This window comes from Calonectris borealis, chromosome 5 (assembly GCF_964195595.1).
Source record: "Calonectris borealis chromosome 5, bCalBor7.hap1.2, whole genome shotgun sequence".
NCBI classification, from domain to species: domain Eukaryota; kingdom Metazoa; phylum Chordata; class Aves; order Procellariiformes; family Procellariidae; genus Calonectris; species Calonectris borealis.
In genome coordinates, this window is record NC_134316.1 from 1574136 (window position 1) to 1594061 (window position 19926).

A 19926-nucleotide genomic window follows, 5' to 3' on the forward strand; every position below is an offset into this window, starting at 1 on the left:
GGACGGAAGGCGGCCCGTCCCACCCCTTCGTCCCGGCGGCGCCTTCCGCGGGGTTTTCAAGCGACGGCGCTGAGAGAAAATGGCGAGCTGTGCGCGTTGGCGCGCGTTACCTCAGAGCGGGCGGGAGCCGCGCGGCGTGGCGGCGCCCTGAGGGAGGATGACCGGCGGGCGGCAGCGCACGTTACCTCAGGCCTGGCGGGTGGCGGGCGGGAAGGCGCCGGAGGAGGCGGAGGCAGCGGAGGCAGACGATGACCTGCTGTTGGTGGCGGCCGCGGCGGCGGCGGACCCGAGCCCGGTAGCGGCGGACCCGAGCCCGGTAGCGGCGGACCCGAGCCCGGTAGCGGCGGACCCGAGCCCGGTAGCGGGTTTCTGCGCGGCGGCGGGGTCCATTTGGATCTACCCCACTAACTACCCGGTGCGCGGTTATCAGGTGCGCATGGCCCACGCCGCCTTGCTGGGTAACACACTGGTCTGTCTGCCCACCGGGCTGGGTAAGACCTTTGTGGCTGCCGTCGTCATGTACAACTTCTACCGCTGGTTCCCCTCCGGCAAGGTGCTCTTCCTCGCCCCTACCAAGCCCTTGGTGGCTCAGCAGATGGAGGCCTGCGCCCGCGTTATGGGGATCCCGGCCCGGCACATGGCCGAGATGACAGGTAGGGCGGCGGCAGGGACGGGGCCGGGTCTGCTCCGGGGCGCGTCGTGCTCGGGGGTCGCCTCGGAGGAGCCGCGAATACCGAGGCTGCGTCTTTTTTTGGCAGAAGATTTTTTTAAGGGGTTAATTTTAGGGGTAATAGTTAAAACCCCAGGTCACCAATATAGGGGTGATGAAGCGCTGTTTTCTGGCGCTCTGGGGTGCGGCCCTGTGGTTCACAGAGCCTTGGGGTTTCTGCACAAAGGTGTAAATGTCTGCACAGAAAATATGCTCTGTATGAAACGTAAGACAAAGAATAATGGCTTTTTTTTTTTTTTAATTTTTTTAAAGTTTTTACAAACCCCGTGAACTACAGTTTATTGCTTACTGAAGTAATAGCCTTAATGACTAAATCCATAACCTGTTTTTAAGTGCAAATCATTGTCAGCGATGGTGTGGATTAGGTATAGAACTTGGAGAGGCGAGGGGGCACCTTGAGCTTTCTAGCCTTGTTTTCCATGGTTCTGGATTTAGTGTTTTAATGCAAAAAATCTTCCTAGTCATTGCATTCACCTTTTTTCCCTGAAGATAGGAATAGCATCAAGGTGTCTGCTATTTCAAAAGGCACTCACTTCCCAAAGCCGACATGCGTCTGCCAGCGCTGTCAGCCTTCTGCTGTTGTTCTCAGGTCATGGGTCGTGTATGTTCTCAGCAGAACAGTTTACTAATGTTATTTCTTTAATTTTCAGGGGGAACCCAAGCTCTCAGTCGGAGGGAACTGTGGAATACCAAGAGAGTCTTTTTCCTTACACCTCAAATAATGGTCAATGATCTTTCTCGTGGGACATGTCCTGCTGTAGAGATTAAATGTTTGGTTATTGATGAAGCCCACAAAGCCCTTGGAAATCACGCTTACTGTCAGGTAATGCTGGAGTCACTCCATTCTTGTCTCACGATTATAAAAAACCTCCCCCAAAATCGCTTACAGGATCTCCATAAAGTGTCACTGTCATCATTGCTGTAGGGAGATTGAATGCTGATCGGCATGGTGGTTGTCATCTAATCTCTGTTCAGATTTCATGGGACTAATCATCCATGATTTACTTTTTTTAGAGTGGTTTTCAAACTTACTTTTTGGCAGCTTACTTGAGTTAATGTGCTGTTAATCTTATTGTTAAATCAAGTGAAAAATCATTTCATAATTTACCAAGGTTTTTCTGCTGAATGGAACTGGGGTAATATACTTAATCAAGATTAAGTGTTCTTGGATAAAATGGTTATAAACGGAACACTTCCTGGTTCCCATTTGAATTTAGATATTTTTAGAATATTTTGTTAAGCTCTTTCTACTTAGTGGATATTTTCATCAATATAGTTTGTATGAGCAAATAATCTCCTTTAAGATTAATGGAAACTTTCCTGTTCTTAGGTTGTAAGGGAACTAAGCAAGTATACAAATCAATTTCGGATCTTGGCCCTAAGTGCCACACCAGGCAGTGATACAAAGGTGAGTTAAATCTACTTGCATGGTTGGAATAATAAAGTTTCAGTAGAAGCTATGTTTAATACTGTTTGATACACTTTGAACACCGTGCAGGATACTGAAGTCTATTAGAATTCCACATAAAAACTGAATCTCTTTACAGTCCATTAGTTGTTGAGGGTTTGTCTTTTTCATGCTATAGACTTTGTATTATTTATTTCCTGACTTTTCTAAAAAGATATAATACCTTTTAGTTTTTGAGAATACAAACCTACTTGAACCAAAAAGAATATACTCTCAATGCAAAATGGCTTTCGTATTCTGTTCAGTGTAGTGTGTTGGGTAAATGTAAGTGAGGCTTAGGTTTTCAGTCTATGGCGGATGGACATCTAAATTCAGTTTAAGCTCCTAGCTCCAGGTTACTTGTCATGAGGTATTCATGGTACACCCAAAGCCAAAGGGAGAGTTCTGTCACTCCAGCCCTCATGCAATTGCATGCTTTTTGCATTCATGAACTTACCATATTGGCTCTTTGTATATTACCTGAGAACTTTAAGTGGAGAGTCTCTCATTTTTCATCTATAGGCAGTAGGTACCTTTACCTTACAATTATATTCAAGGCCTGTTAAAATATGGAAATTGTTACTTTCATGTAATACTGGCTTGCATCATTGGAGTGTTAACAAGCAAATACAGTCTTTTTTGTGGCTTCTCAAACAGGCTGTGCAGCAAGTTATTTCCAACTTACTCATTGCTCAGATAGAGCTATGTGCTGAAGATTCTCCAGAAATTCAGCCTTATTCTCATGAGCGACAAGTGGAAAAAATTGTTGTTCCACTTGGTGAAGAATTGGTAGAAATTCAGAATGCCTACATCCGGGTGAGTTGTTGCATTTTATTATTGTTAAATGGACAGTATCTTTAAATATACAATCTCCCTTCCTATTTTAACATCTCTGTCTAGACTAGCAATAACTTATAAAGGTAACACTTTCCTATGCAATTAACTTTGCCTTTGAGTATAAGGCAAACAAAAAAACATGGTTTCAACTACAGCAGCTGCTGTTTCACTTTGTACCAATGATACTTGTTACCTTGCAATATCTTAAAAAGCTCTGGTGGAAAACTTACAATTGAATTAGTTTTCTCACCCTCTTTCAGGAGTCCTTGCAAATTGACATGAGACCTAAACTGAAGGCTTCTGAATTTATTAAGATGTTGAGAATGGCCGTGCTTGTGTTGTCCAGGTTATTGCCAGCCTTATGAAAACTGTATATTGACTGAAACATTTTCTCTGATTAAGAATATTCTTTAGAGCTCTAAGTCATTCTGTAAGTGTACTTAGTTCTCCTTGATTTTTTTTTGTTTGGTTGGTTTTTTGGGCTTGTGGTTGTTTTTTGTGTTTTGAGGGTTTTTTTGGTTTGTTTTTTTTGTTTGTTTTTAATTTTTCTCTTGAGAGCTTTTCTCTTTTCTTTTTTACTAGTAGGTAATGCCCAAATATAGGACAGATTAGCAGGGACCAGAACTGTTAGCCAGTCAATGATGACTGTGTCTTCTCAGTGAGGTACTAGTAGACAAGTGGTGTTACATAAGATACCACTTTGAAAAGTTCAAAATGTATGTTCTTGTTTTGGTAAGAGACATAAAAAAAAAATTGGATTAAGTTAGTATCACACTGTTGGCCTTAGAGTATGCTTTTGGTTAAAGTTTAATGATTTTGGTGTAGTATATGTGAAGACCACTGGAAGGCAAATTTGTTCATTCACTTTCTAGATTGAATTGTATCAGCTGTTTTCAAACCAGTAACCTGAGAGTGTATTTAATTGAGGAAGTTCCACTGATAAGATAGCAAGAACTTTAAAGATAGTTTTGCGTCACTACAGGTGCCTCTGAATGCTCCTATTGAGCGCAGGGATTTAATTTGAGGTGTTTTACTTGAGATTTAAGCTGAAATAAGCACTTAGGTTTGGCTAATCTGGTGTAATTGAGGAGTATAGACTAACTTTGACTAAATTGTCACGGTGGCTTCACTGGTTTCTATTTCCTTTCTTTGATTTGGTATTTGCATTTGTATTGCTACGGCTTTACTTAGAAAATAGGACTTTTACCCACTGTAGCAGCACAGAGGGTGTGAAAGGATGGTGCCCCAGCCTTTTCCAGCGTTCGTGGGCAAGCCAAGCCTTAGTCCTGGAGACCTCAGCACTTTCAAAAGTGGCTCCTGTACCTCAGTTTCTGCAGAGGTATTTCTGTAGTTGTGCAGTTTTCTGCAGCACAGCGATGGACCTCGGCCATGCCCTGAAGTTAAATTACACTGTTTACCATGCTCCTGTGTTTTGGCTTCTGAGTGGTATGAGATCAGGATGGGTTTGAGATCAAGAGAGCCATAGAAGCAACAAACACATGTTGCATTATCCCTGTCCCCCACCAAAAGAATCAGTTGTGAAGTATGTTCTGAACGGCATCAGGATTTAGGAGAAAACTCTGATACATACATCACTCTTTGTTAAGAACTGCTGCTCTACAGTTTGATTCTGAAACCAGTCTCACCCCAGTCTGTGCTGCAGTAAGAATTGTGGGAGACTGTGCTGGGCACTTGATAAAGATGGGGTTGCAGATGGCTTCTGCAGTGAGGAGGAGTGAGTTTGCTAGCAGACCTGCTGGCTGCAGCACGGAGACATATAGCTCCAAATGTACGTGTTTATTTCAAAGAATGTATGTGCTTTGAAAGTTATTTAAGTTTTTTGTGTCTTAGAGCAACCATTTCAAATTTGGGATTTAAACGACTCTTGTAAAATCAGAATAGTAACTTGTGACTTCTGCTGCTTCCATTCAAAGGAAAGATAGCAAAAGGACTTGTATGTCTGTTAAAAAAAGGAAAGCCAGGTGTACTCTGCACAATAGAATCATTATCTTTAATTTTGACAAACAGTAACAGTAAACAAGACAACATTTCAGTGAAAATGAAGGACAGTGTAAAACAGCACAATGCAGCAATGCTGGAAAAATTATGTTTATATTTGTATAAATACAATAAGCAAGGCCCTGAGTATCACAACAGCTGGAATAAACTTTTTAGGCACTAATGTTTGTTTGAAAAATACACAGTATGCAGGACAACATTCATCTGTTAAGGCTACATCATTTAATTTTCCAAAAATATGGATGAATTCTGTTTTATTATCTCTTTTGAATAGTGGAAATCTAATAACTTCAAATTAAAAGTGAAAATCCATTTATTAATGGCTTACAAAGTAGAGCCATGGATGGATAATAGAATACCTATTCTGATAACAGGAATTAGGTAATCATGCTTGACATGATGTTTTCAAACTTTCTAAAATGATGTATTTGAGTAATAGTAACATTTCCTTGGCATTCACAGGTGTTACTATTAAGTAAACTTTATTGTATGTCAGTGAAAAAAAACATAATTCTTCGTGCCCATGCTTGTGAGAGCCATTTACAGAAGTTGGTACAATGTTCCATAGCCATAAAGTGTATCTTCAAACTCAAGATTAATTGGTTCTTTCTCAGCAGCAGAAACCATCTAACATAAGTCAAAATAAATACTATCTTGGAATTCACAGTTTTACATAAAACAACACTGAACACTTTGCTGCAGTTAGGATATCAGCACATCCAGATAAATACCTTATTTTTATGTTTCAGTAACAAGAATGTTTCTATAACATACCTACAAGTAGCTGAGTCACAGAAGTATTTAGGTGAAGATTGCCTATGGAAAGAGACAAAAGATATAGCAAATGCTTTTTGCAGTAGACATTTAAAATGTAAAATATGTACAAACTAGTACTTTATGGTGAGAGGATTTAACTACTTCCAATAGCTATTTGACATTTGTTGTGCCAAAGCATTAAAATAATTTCTGGCAAAAGTAATCAAATTGCAGAAACTTCTTTAATTTGCCATAAAATCTTGTCAAAGGTGAAAATTGTTTTTATTTGCTCTTATAAAAATCTTGGGGGAGGTGAGGGCAAAACAAAACCTGTTACTTAATGCCTCCCTGGGCTCTCTACTCAACTCAGTTTTTAAAAACTTCTTACTGTTTTCCATTAATTGGTTAGCTTTCACTTTAATACTGGCTGGCATTTCCAACAATCTGAGGAAATGTTAAAACTAAATCAAAATAAATAAAAATCGAACAGGAAACAATTCAACATATTGAAAAGGAAGTCTGAATTTTTTTCCCTGCCTATGATCCTGTATCTTGAACAAATTGAGAGGAATGAAAGACATGACAGGTATCTTCATCTTCTTGTTCTGTTAAGTAAGAAGTAGTTTGACGTGCATTTAAATTAGCACATCAGACAAACTGGTTCCTAGTTGTGGCCACAACTGGCACAAGCATTTGTTCTGTCACCTGGCAAACCAGATTTGACAGCTTTCTGGTTGGAATAAGAAAGACTCCAAACCCACGGTATTTTCTGAGATTCCCCTCCATCAGTTTAACATCCAGTTAATTTGTGGCAATACAATGTCTGTGCTGAACTAGTGCAGGATATCTGAACAGCTAGGGGTATCAGACACTCAGAAGAAGAAAGTGAGGATTGCTTTTTTGGTTTTTTTTTTTTTCCTCCCCACAAAGACTATCAGTTGTTTGTGTTAAAACTAAGGCTTTTCTCCCTCTCTCTCTCCTTCCCCCCCCACTTCTCCTTGCTGTCTCCCCTAGTAATCTCTGCGGGCAGCAACCACCAGAGAGCACCTTGGGCACACTTAAGCACAATCAGCCAGGGTCAGCCGGCACTCTCTGATCCTGCTGCTCAGCAAGACGTTTTAGGTTAAGCATAAAGTCAGTTTTGTGCAGCAGAGAGCCTTGCGGAACCAGGAGGCTTAAAGTTCTTGAGACCTGTACGTTTATTCAGTCAGAAGTACTACACAAATCCATTCTGTTTGCCAGTTAGCACTACTGTAAGCTACCAGACGCTGGCTCCGGTTGCTGTTTTGTATGTTGTAACTGAAGAACACAAAAGCTCTGTTCAAAGCCTAAATCCTATAATCAATAAATAACGTTGGTGATATACTTCATGAAATTTTATGTAAGAAGACATTTACTTCTATTAAGTATTAAGATTAAACTCTACCATCATATCTGTAACGGGAGACACTAAGAAGGGATTTTTGAGAGCAAAACTCTTTGCTACCCTGATTCTAAAGTGCAGTAGGTGCTCTTTAACTGTAGTACGTAGCAAAGCACAAGTGCTGTTTTCAGACTTTCTGATGCATGTAGAACTACGTGAGCTTGTCTTTCAGTCACAGCGTGCTAGGCTAGCATTTGTCTCCTTGAAAAGTTATCATATGCATGAAGGGTAAAAGAAGCAAGCTGCAACACGGAAAATTAGATATTAGGAAGAAAAATTCTCACAGTAAGGGTGGTCAAATACTGAAACAGGGCCCAGAGGGGTTACAAAGCTCCTCACGCCTGGAGATGCTCAAAATCCAACCATGTGAGGCCCTGAGCAGCCTGCTCTGCCAGCAACGCTGGCCCTTCTTTCAGCAGAGGGCTGGACCAGGTGACTGCCAGCGGTCACTTCTAGCTTAGTTTTTTTCTGTGATTCTGTGGAATATTTGTGTCATTTCTAACATTAATAGTGTGGTACTGCCAGAGGAGTGTAAAAAGTACTGAACAACTAACTTACTTCAACTGCAGTGTTTTAACATTCAGCGAAGTTATAAGATGAAAGTGTTCAGAAAACTGAAGAGTTAAGAATAACCACTTTCTGTTTGGGAATGCCGCATACAGTCATGGGATTACTATGAGTGTGTGATTAAGGTAACCTGTAATTTTTGCTATCAAGACTTTAATAAGCATTAGGACTGTTCTGCCTTCTTGGTCTCTTCTCAAGGTTAAAAGTACTTTGGTTGAATGCTTTTTGAGGTAAGCATTAAGAATCTCTGCTCCACAGATGATGTTAAAAGCAGTCAGCATTGGCCTAGTCTTACTCCTTGGTTTAATCCCTGGTAGTTCTCTTCAGAAATTAAGACCTGAACATTATTTTTCTGAAGCACTGCCTGCATGTGCGAGGTGGTTTTAATGTGTGTCCCACTGAAAGCCCCAGCAGGGTCTTTGTGCAGCTAGTGCAGCTCTAGGTGCCCAGGGCAGGGGCTCCAGGATTTTCCCCTAGGACCGTCCCAAGCCACAAGCAGTCTAGAGATGCTAATAAGCGGATGAGGAGAGAGGTCTCTGTCTCCCTTATCTTGTCAAAAAACATAAGGTGAACTAACTTTTAAAGTGCTAAAAATCTCTGTAAAAATTGTTTAAAAACTGTAAAAGTTGACATAGGAAACTGTGTACGTTTCAGGTGTTAAGTTGGAGTGATTGCCTTGCTAAACTGGCTAAAAGCCACATTTCTAAAATCTTTGACGGTTTGATATCTAGTATCACGTGATTCACCTGTAAGATTCTGCCAGTAAATGAGAACTGATTCTTGTGACTGACAGGCATCAGAAATGGGAGGCTATGGTCTTTGAAGGAACCATATCTCATTGTGTCGGTTGGCAGCAGCTGGGTTCGTATATCCTGCAATGATGAATGTATCCTGCAAACACAACTCGGGACTCTCCAGAATTTCCGCCAACAGGTTTATTTCTCTCATTATAGAGTCTTCATTAGTGACTCCTCTGAAGCTCCTGTAAGAATCAACTTCATATCAAGTTCTTTTTAAAATCCACAGTTTTTCCAGAGCCTAGAAATGCCTCCTTCTAAATTATTTAGTCATGTTTCGCAAATGATACTACCTGACTGTGATTGATCTCAAACACGTAAGTTTTTTCTTAACGGTTTCAGTGATACGTCAGACACTTTGCTCCCAGCTATACAGAACAGTCTGTGTTTTGAGATGCTATTGTATCTCGCATTTACAGATGCATCATTTTCCCAAGTAAGTTGGTAACCATTATTTCCTGAATATCCCAGTCTCTTAAAGCAGGCAGCTTTTAACAATTACTAAAAATCAACTTTTACCGTTTGTTATCTTTTAGAACTTGATTTAAAAGATGTAACGTGCCCAAATGGAAAACTGCATCTTTTTACGCTTTTTACTAGAACAAAATTAAAATGTTTCTTACCTACTATAAACAATAGTAGAAGGCCATTCTTCAATGATTATGTCAGAGTCAAAAGGATGAGGTGGCTCGTCCTGCAGCACTTCAGGCAGGTAGTACGCTACTGTCACTGACTGTGTCATCTCCGATTGAGATTCATTTGTATGGACTATGGTCACAATGGGTATTGTTATCCCCAAGTACAGTCCTGAGGAGACAATACATGACTCTTTAGAAAACACAAAAGAAGGTCTACATACTGTGCTTGAGTTCTGAACTCATACTGAGTAATAAAAAGCGAGTACCACAGAGCAGAGTTCTGTTACTAAAAGGAATTCAGTAGGATGTTCTGGAAAGTGGGGTTGTGTATTCCAAGTTGGAAGTAGCATTTTATTATGCCTTGTATATATATGTGTGTGTGTATATATATCTGTCTCTCTAAAACCTACATGTGCAAATATGTGTGCCTGTGTGTCTGAAACGTAGTATTTGGTGAGCTCTCCTGTTTTCATGTAGGAGTTTGACTTAACTTCTTTCCCCCTCTTAAGAAGGTTGTGTTTATCTTGTAAACTGATCTTGTGTCATATTTTAAATATTTGGGAACAAAGAATGTAGGCAAGATAAGGCGGCTGCATTGTGATTTCATTTAGGATTTGCTGTTATCAAAAATGTTGCTGTATTTTTGCAATGCTATAGGAAAAGGTTGACTGTTTTGACTATGCAGGTAGCAGTGATGACTAGGAGTAGGAACTTCGCTTTTGTACACAGTTTGAAAACAAAACTGCACTGTTCTGGAGCCAATATTACTTTTAAACCATGTTGAAGTGTTAAAAGAATGAGGAGAGTGGGGGAAATACCCGATTAAGGAAAAGCTTTCCTGATCAATGTTTTTAGTTTCTTGGAAAGAAAATTAAGGGTTGACTTGCCAATAACACATGTACTATTACAGAACAAAACACTGGGCATTGCAAAACTTTTTAATCAACTGGAGAATGAAAAAAATGAGAACTGATATCTGGAAGTTGAAACCAGATTAAATTGGATTGGAAACTAGGTGCACATTTTTCATGCAGGCACAAGCTATCATGGACACGGTGGACTTGCCATTATTTCAAAGTACTTGAGTTAAAACTGGATTATCTTTCTAGAAAATATGCTTCAACCACACAAATTTTTGGTGTCCATTCAGATATGCGCCATTCAAGTATCATAAACTAAAACGAAGGAGGCAAAACATTATGGTCTCTTTTGGCATTACACTCTGAATAGGTTCTTAGAATAGGCGATTTCAGTACTGCTGTGAAAACGAAACCACTAAAATTCTGTAGCAAAAGCCTAATTTATAGCTGACAGCCTACAAAAATAGCCAGTGTCAATTCCCAGGCAGTTGTAATGGTCACAGTGCTCCTGGAAACAGTGATGGCTTCCTGCAGATGTTTTCTGCTAGCACGTATGTAGAGGGAGCAGCACTTTGGTTTAGACTCTGCTGGAAAGGCTGTATTAAAGGAAAAAGTCCCTATAGACAGGGTGGCGTATTTGGAAAAAGCTAATAAAAGTATCTCCCCAATTAGGAGGAGCTAATGCATAAATACAATGTTTTAACGTTAATGTAGAATTGTGGTACCAATTACCTGAGGAATTCTGCTCACAAATGTACCTCATAAGCTTCATGAATCCAAGGCATATGCTCTGTTCATACTGTTTTTCTTTCATTTTTATACAAGCCCATTTGGCTTTTCCATACTGACGTTTTTCATAAAGCAGATCTCCAAGCTGCAAACACAGTAAGATAATAATTTTGTATTTTAAGTTAATCATCTAAAAAACCTGCGCAAACAAATAAAAGTAAGTGTTTCAGTGCTTTACTTCTAGCATCAGGAAATTAACTTCTCTAGGTGTATGACCAGGAGAACAGCAAGCATGAGGAATGATTTTAAGTGTCAGTGTCAGCTATACCTTAAGCGCATTCTGTTTAATACTTAGTTCACATGTGCTTTATTTCAAGGTCCAAGCTGGTATATAATAAGTAGATTTCCAAAACCAATGCAGTGTATGCATCTTACTTGAGTACAATTGCATCTTTTTTCAACTGTCAGTGAAATGATCTTGAAAGGAACACGTGAATTTCAGTCCTTCCTCATATAAATCAAGAAAGGATATGCTGCTGATCTTCGACCAAAGTTTATTTCAGCAGAGTTCTAGGTAGTTCCCTTTAAATAAGGAACTGTCATCTTTTGGACTTGCAGTATTAAACGTTTAGTTGCAATTAACACTGAATAACCTTATTTTTTATCTGCTGTTATTACAGTAGTACTGAGAAATTGCTTTCAAGCATTCAATTACAACATAAATAGTCAGGAGTCCCAAACTGTTAGATTAAATACACCTAATCAAATTGTGACATTTATAAATTCAAATTATATAGATCTATTTAAAAGAAATGTGACAAGAATTCTTCATACATGGTTAGTGAAGATTTTCTTGATTTGTCATGTATTTAAGGTTAGACGCTTGTTTGCACATTTCCTGAGCTGTAAACAATTTGCTGGACATCAATTTCAATTTTTCATTAGAGGATAAGATGGTTTTGATAAGATGGATTTGCAAATTGCTGCTTTGTTTGATAATGACCCATGATATAAAAGTACCTGTTTGGTTTTAAATTCGGATATTAATCTCTTTCAAGTATTCTTTGCTAAGATTTTATTAACGTGATTGTGTAAAGAAGCAAATGCATTGATTTAAATGAAGAAAATAGACCTTTTTTGTTTCAAATATCAAAATATGAGGGGTTTTTGTTAAATCAATTATCAAATGTCACAAAAATTGTAATTCCTGGCCATCTTCTGACATTCCTGCTAGTTTCTACCTTACAAAAAAGAAAAATTCACACATGTAAAAGTGGTGAGATGTTAAAAATGAAATGTAGTTATCCAGTTATAATGCTTTGCACTTACGATGTTAAAAATCCTAAATGGCTAAAATAATTTTATAAAGAAACATATTTTGGAAGCTAGGTATGAATACTGAAAACACTGTTAAAACCTCAACTGGGAAGGGAAATGGTACCTTTTCTTTGCGCTGGATCAGAGTAAATGGGATGGTCTGTCTCCCCTGGGGATTGTTATTTCTGGTCAGCTGCTGAATTGGCTCTGCCATGTCTGCAACAAAAGAACACATTTCCCATTTTAGACCCGAAGCTGTAGAAATAAGTCTGGGGATCTTGTTTTTGCAACAAGTTTAGTTTGGTCTTCAATATTAATGGGAAAGGTTAACTGACTTCTGTCTCTGTACTGTTAGGAACAGATTTTGCTCTCCCACTCCTCATATATTGCAATTATACCAGCATCTGTGGAAGGCTTTTGGTGGTGCCCAGTTTTCTGGCTCTGTGCAGATGTTGCCAATTCTAGCAACTCTTCCGGTGTTGGATTAATGTGCATCCACATGAAGAAGTAAATTGAGTCGGCTGCTCTTGTTCACAGGTTCAAGGAAATACTACTGCAGAAACTGTCATTTCTGAAAGATGTTTTATGTCTCATATTTTACTTTAGCGTTTGATATTACGCACATTTCAGCGCTGCTCATTAGTCAGGACAGGTGTCGGGTGTGAGGGCCGTGTTGTCACTCAGAACCACAGTGGCTGGGCGGCTGGTGCAGCGCAGGCAGGCTGGGATGTTAGCTGGGTGTCCTGGCTACCCGGCTGTTACTGCTGCCCAGCTACCACACCGCTTTTCTCCATGATTCGCTGCTAGGTGCAGGCTCTGGGACTGTTATAACCGAAACTGATGGAGAGCGTTCCGGCTGTGATGCTGTGGTGATCCAGCTTCTGTATACCTAAAGTGGAGTTCTGGGTCTTAAGTGAATTGCATAATTTTTATTTTTTTTTTAATGCAAGCCCTTCTAGTAAGACCTCACAGGAGGGGAGAATTTCAAAATAAAAGGCAAACAAATGTTTTCATTAAGAAGTAGAAAAGAACATGAATGTTTGTTTGTAGCTTCAGGAGACTTCACAGAACAGGAAACACACTGGGCTGTATCAGCAAGACTGCAGCCAGTCAAGGGAGGCGACGGTTCTGTTCGGTGCTCGTGAAGCTGCATTTCACATGCTGTGCCTGGTTTGGGGCTTCATGGTACAGCAATGGCATTGATGAACTCCAGATACTTTGGTGGAGGGCCACCCGGCTGGTTAGGGCAGGGTGAAGCGCAGAAGGGGCTGGGAGAACCCAATGTGCTCAGGCTGGAGGGAGAAAGTGAAGGTGGGGTGTGGAAATGGGATCGAAGTGCAGTCCCCACTACTTAGTGGAAGGATGTGGAGAAGACCGAGACTCTTTAGAGGTACACAGTGATAGGGTGAGAGGCAGCAGACATAAGTTGCCACATAGAAAATTCTGATTAGGTATTAAAAAAAAAAAAAAAAAAATCACAGTGTGAGTGATCAACCACTGGGAGAGGGGCCCAGAGATATTATGGAGCCTCTGTGCTTGGAAAAACTTAAAAGTCAGCTGGATGAGGCCCTGAGCAACCTGGAACCTGAAAGTTAGCAACCTAACTTTAAAACTAGCCCTGCTTTTAACAAGGGGTTAGATTACAGTTCTCCAGGGGCTCCTTACACCCTAAATTATTACATAGTTGTGTATTAGTTAATTCTACATATTATACCTATTTAGTGTAAATAGGTGTTTATACTTTCTTTAAAAGGAAAGTGCTGAAACTATTGATGAGGGAGGAGGAAAATGTCCTGTTAAGTTAAAGAAATATAAAATGAGGAAACTTAAAATTCCTCAATGTACACTTCACTGAAGAACTGTATCTTAAGAAGACATGATTGTTTAACAAAGAAATTGGAACATAAATTTGTGTCAATTTAACACAATTTCTTTTTGTTGCATAGTAGTTTTATGTGCTGTTTGATTAGATACCAAGTACATTAAATGAAAGTTTTTATTTCAGTTTGGAAGAGGCAGAAGACTGTTAACTTAGAGTGAATATTAACATTCTAGCAAAATTGAAACATAACTTATATAAAGGTGGGAGAAGAGCAAAGCAAGCTTCGTAACTTGTGTTCTGTCTTGTCAGGTTCCATTACACCTGGCAGAAAGAAATCCAGTGGTTCAATGTTCTCAAATAGTCATAGTTACCATAAAGCACTAGTAAAGATTAAATGGAATGTATGGACTTTATTTGACTAATAGGGACACCGTGTGTTTTGCATACTTCTTATGATTGCCATTGTCTGTTGTCTTGCCCTTTGGAACAAGAAGGGCTCGGAGTACAGTCTAACGTGTCATCACTTCTGTTCTGAGCTCTCACATTTTGGTGGCGGATCAGTATGTGAAGGAGAGTGTTAATACTTGACTGTCGTTGAAGAACTCTAAGCACCTGCATGCTCGCTTACCAATACTGAGATGGAACTGAAACGCGCTGTGACTTTTTGAATGATTCTCACATTTTGTAAGAAATTAAATAGCGAACCTATCCTCTGTTTCTAGATATAGTGACACTAGTAATCATCCAGTCTGTATTAATCGTTACACTTCCCAGCCAAGCTCAAATGGATAAAAGGAGCAAATATATTACGCTTGCATATATAATACTAGCGTATTCTAGTACTTCTGTTCTCCTACAGTTTTGTCATTTAAATATGGTTGGATTAGGTGTATTTGCAACTATGGGTGCCTTGACATCAATTCTAGCTGCAGTTCATAAATAAATTCTGCTTAGAAGTTGATCCCTAACAGACAGGCTTAGAAACTCTGTATATAGGGTTAGCCTTAGGAATGGAAAGCCTCTCTTCCAAAAGAGTTAGTCCCTTGCCTTTAAAAGTTGAAGTAATATAGGCATTTTGATAGAGGATTAGAAACTTAATTTTTAGACAGTGTTTGAAAGTTTGGATGTGAATTTCTGCCATACTACCTCATGGTATGTATCAGACATGCATGAAAAGGACTAAAGTTTCAACTGAAATAAGAGCCCTTCTCTTGGGTGTTGTAAGTGCCTCAGTATCTTAAGTGGAAAAGGCAGGATGATGGGGGAAGAGAGTATTATCCATGCTTCAGAGAAGAGGAGAATTAAGATGCAGGAGAATTAACTTGGCCTAGGTCACTTAGTAAATCTGTAGCTGAGCTGGGAATTGAACCTGCATCTCCTGGCATCCAGTGCAGGGGTTTTAGCTTTAAGACTATTTGGAACAGTAAAGATCCTTTTAATAAAGGGGAGAAAGCTACACTTCAGTTAATTTCAAACATTTTTAAAAAAATGTAATTGGGAAACATTTAAAATGTAAGTAATAACTGACAGGTAAAATTGATCTCTTTGGAGGCTGAGAGAAAAATAGAAGTAGATTAGACTTCAGCACTGAATTTTCCACAGAGTACTCAAGAACTAGGAAACATTTTAGGACTCTAGAAATGTTAACTCTATTTTTTGATTCCTTTATTGAGAACTGTGTGGGTTTTTTACTTCCATATTAATGCATAGGGTAGGGATTACAACTAATTAAAGTCCTTTCCGGAGTTTTATTCTTCAGTTCATGAATCTATGCCTGTCAGGCATGACAGTATAACATTTGGATTATAAATATCTTAACCTGGACAATACTTAGATTGTATTGCCCAAAACCAAGTGAGTTGCTTGACATGTCATCTGTCAGTCCAAGCATGCAAACTTGAATACTGATGTGACAAAACAAGGCAAGACGAGTTGTAGCAGTGTAGCTAGGTAAAGGCTTCATTTAATTAAATTTCAAAATTGTGATTACTGTTGCTACTATAAGTAGGTATTGTGAAAGAGGCAAATCTTTACAAAAGGATTTATATAGATAAGGCACACTTGACAAGACTTGTGCATAGCAGCAAGACTGAACAATTTAAATTGTTGCACGTCTTAATTTGTGTCTGATTGGACCTGCTGGGAGTGTCACTGAAGTGGGATATACTTGTCAGCTGTGCCCTTAAATAGTGTACATGCACACATAACTTTGTCATTCTAGAGTAGAGGAGATGGCCTTTGTAATGCTGGGAGCCAAAACCTTCATGGTGAAACGAACCACTAGACATGTACCTTGGAGACAGTAATTGGGAAACAGCGCTGGGAGGTGTTTTTGAGCACCATCTTGGAAGCAGGCTCAGTGCTGGGCTGGGGTGGGCTTCAGCGTGAGGCAGCATCGCTGGTGATGGAGACTCTGTAGTCCTTCCCTGCAGGCATCCTTCACCCGACAGATGAGATGGCTGTCCAGCAGCCTCTGTACCAGCAGAGCCTTGCTGCCACTCACCTGAGGTAACCTCAGCAGGAGAGGTACATTGGAAAACCACCTGCAATTCCAGATCTAAACTTTGAGCTAGAGCTGGGTACTTGACCTCAGAGCATGCTGCTTTGTACACTGAGTATCTTTATACAACTTTATGCTTTAGCAAGTAGATGGTTTTGATGGGTAGCAATTTTCCTGAGCTTGCCTGTTAATGAATGTTCTTATATTCAAATTAGAATTGAGAAATTTAAAAGTAAAGCATGCTGTAACATGCTTTAAAAGTAGCATGTTTTCTGCTTCCACTGGGAGTAGACAAAATGGAGTTTCAAGCCAAGAAAGTTAGATTATACCTTCCGGCACCTTTAATTTTCTTTTACCTTCTTGTTGCAAGGTTTGGCATAGGCCAATCAGTCTGTCTACAGGATTAAGATCTTGTTAACAGTGATAAATTGAAATGCCAGTCATATAAATACCTGTTGTTCACATCTCACAAAATCTTAGATTTTTTTAGAATGCTTACAGTGTTCCTGTTACCCTTAAGAGGTGCTAACGAACACTACAAAGCAAGTCATCTTTTTGAAAGGTATATTGTCACCATAGAACAAAACAGGTGTCAGAGCTTGTGGCAGTCCAGAACTATTGATGAGAGGGATGGTAATGTTCTTATTTTGCAGACTTTACCACTAGACTACAGAAAATATGCATCCTGTTGTTAAGTTCTCGAATGCTCTGTCCGCACAGTTACCAGGCTGGCAGTCAATAGTCAGCCAAGTAAAGTTCTTGTGTGTTCTTACACCATGGTTTCAGTGACGGCAGCTGCTTGGATGGGGCACACTAGAGGCAGTCCACTCCCTACTGACAGGGAGGATTTCTCCCAGAAAGTTGCCCTGTGTTTCCTCTGTGTATTCCCTGAGGCTCAAATACACTTTAGCTGACTGGATACTAAACATGGATACTAACAGTTAGCTTGAACTTTGAATGGACCACATAAACTAATCTGGCAAATTCTCTTAGGCTGTTCTAGTGGAGATGCAGTCCACTCTTGACATATTGCCCTGGACAATACCTGAAGATAATATTTTCTATTTAGATATTTGTAACATTTGCTTAGCGTTCCAAAGTAAACCTTCTATAATACAGTAACTGAAATGTGCTAAATTACTACTTCTGACATGTTTCCGAGACTTGACACCCTACCTAATAAATCTTAGGAATTTCAATGCCTTGTTTCACTATGTATCAGAATACCAGATAATTTTGTGGGATGGAATTTTGTTTTCTGCTACCCAAAGCTACTCTTAAGGAGCAACTTGGCATCCATGTGTTCACGCCTCACTCGTGCACGCCCCTCTCCTCTCGCCCTCCCTCGGTGCCCCTGTAGAGTCAGAAGCCGTCAGATTTGATGCTCTGACTACAGACGCAACCCCGCGGCTGCTGGAATGCGTGTTGAAACTATGGGATGGCTCTGCTGGTGCAGGGCATCCAAAACCCCTCTGAAGGGGGCAGTGAGAGCAAGGCAAGCCAGAGAACTCTGTTCAGACTGACCTTGCCCTTCTTTTAGTACCTGAGAGGGTGTTAATTTTCATTGTTAAAACATTAGAAAGATAAGATGAGACTTCTAGGCATGACTTGAAAAGGAGGTTGTACCCTCTTTGCTGTCTTGGAATATAGAAAATGTCTTTAAATAACAGTCGTTTCATTTTGGCAGTGTCTAGCGCAGCCTGTTGTTCAAGGTTTTGCTGCTTCCCATCCTCTGAAGGTGATTAATCTGAGCAGTAGAGATGCTGAAGATCTCTCTACTTCTCTAGGCAGGACAGTGCAGATGAGTTAAAGTTTCTGAATGAACAAAGTTTGCAGTTACTCTCTGCTGGTTGTTATGAGTTACCTGACTTGGTACAGTCTTTCAGATTCTTTGGTCTTTCTTAGAATTGAAAATAAACAATTTCTTAGTAAGATAAGCCTGGGAGGCTTACTGTCAGAAAGCAAAGTCGATGCTTTTACTTATTTACTCTGTGCCATCTTTGAATTCAACCGTCTTTCTGTAAAGCACTAACCTCTTAGCTACAGTAAGGAGAGATTCTTGAGACAAATGCTTTTGCAGGTAGTCAGATTTAACTTTTAATTAAGACTGAAAACTCACATCAGTCCTTTTTAGTATAAATAGGTCAATCCACTACTACGACAGCCGCTTCTCTAAGTTGGAAAAATCTTTTGAATCGCCCTGTGCAAAGCTTTAGCTCAGACTTTCTGTGTATGGAACTACGATGGGCGTTTATCGCCAACAGCCTTTGCTGTGTCACCACCCATCTCCCTCAGACGGCTGAAACGCCAGCCCGAGCCCCTTCTCCGGCGGCAGCCTTGCTGCTGGGGCAGCCGGGGAGGTGAAGGAAGCGGATGGGGCCCCTGCTCCTCCCGGCCCTGCCCCACACCCTCTCCAGGGAGACAGCCGGGTCCCAGCCCCGAAGACAGGCTCTCTCCGGGCTCGCTGGAGAGGGGAGAGGTTTGTAGGTGCCAGAGCCTTGCCGTGGCACCGCCGGGCCCTGCCAGCACCGCTCCGGGCCCCGCGTGAAAGGCGTGCGGGGGCTCCCACTGGGGAACTTGTCACCAGCATCGCTGAAGCGCACGGAGCTGCCGGGAGGGACAGCCTGGGACTGAAGGTCAGAAGTAACTGGGAAGGTTACGGCAGTGGCCGGTGAGCTCAGAAATACCGCCTCCCTAATCCCCTAAAGCCCCGCGGGCTGTTGTGGGTGTAAGCGGCTTAGCCCGGCCTGAGCGCTGCCCGCCTGCGGCCCGCCCCGGCCGGCTCTTACCCCGGGGCACGTCCACCTGGTGCCCCCTGCCCACGCTCTGCCAGTAGCTCAGCAGCCGCTCCTGCTCCTCGTCCTCCATGCGCTCGGCCTCCTCCTCCAGGCTGCTGCCGTTGCTGTGGTACGCCGAGTCGGGGCTCTCCTCCGCCATCCCGTCCAGGTCCTCCAGCGTGATCATCGCCGGGGCGCTCGGCTCCGCGCCGCTCATGCGGCACCTGCCCGTCTCCATCGCGCAGAGGCGGGCTGGGCGCGGAGTCGCCGCCGCGCCGCTTTATGAAGGGCTCGCCCTGCCGGGGGATTTGAGGGCGGGGGGGGCACACGCAGGGGCGGCCCCCGCCTCCGCCCGCCCGCCGCCGGGGCAGTGCCGGGAGGGAGGTGCGCCGTGCCGTCCGGGGGTAGGGCTGGCGGAACAGGGCAGAGCTGCGGCACGGTGGTGCCGGCACACCGCCAGCCCTACTTTGCTAGCGGTCCTGGTTGTCTGTAGCTTCACCCGGTGCTGTAGGATCCAGGCACTATAGATCTTAAAGAAGTTTGTTTTGTATGTTTTTTCGCTACTAACTCATGCTCTCTTTCATAGCTATTCTCTTCTTCATCTTTTTTCCCCACTGCTCTTCATGTCCTGTTAGTCCTTCTTTATTGTGACTTTCTTTTAATATTTTCAAACCCTGCTTGAAAGACAGATCTTTCGTTTTATTCAG

At 41.4% G+C, this 19926-nt stretch overlaps 2 protein-coding genes across 2 annotated transcripts in view; one reads left to right on the top strand and one right to left on the bottom strand.

Annotated features, from left to right (window-relative positions):
• The first annotated feature begins 20 nt into the window (after positions 1–20).
• The window catches only part of FANCM (FA complementation group M), a 79918-nt gene continuing 60012 nt past the window's right edge, over positions 21–19926 (top strand). The window contains exons 1-4 of the mRNA XM_075150678.1: positions 21–653; positions 1381–1553; positions 2061–2138; positions 2835–2993. Of these exons, the coding sequence (XP_075006779.1) occupies positions 158–653; positions 1381–1553; positions 2061–2138; positions 2835–2993 (906 nt within the window). The 5' untranslated portion in view covers positions 21–157. The remainder of the gene's footprint in view (positions 654–1380; positions 1554–2060; positions 2139–2834; positions 2994–19926) is intronic.
• Positions 8590–19457, bottom strand: LOC142082560 (heme-binding protein 2-like). The gene is made up of 5 exons (XM_075150676.1): positions 19232–19457; positions 12245–12336; positions 10807–10948; positions 9200–9383; positions 8590–8761 (listed from the first exon to the last, which is right to left on the bottom strand). The coding sequence occupies exons 1-5, from the start codon at positions 19455–19457 to the stop codon at positions 8590–8592; spliced, it is 816 nt and encodes a 271-aa protein (XP_075006777.1).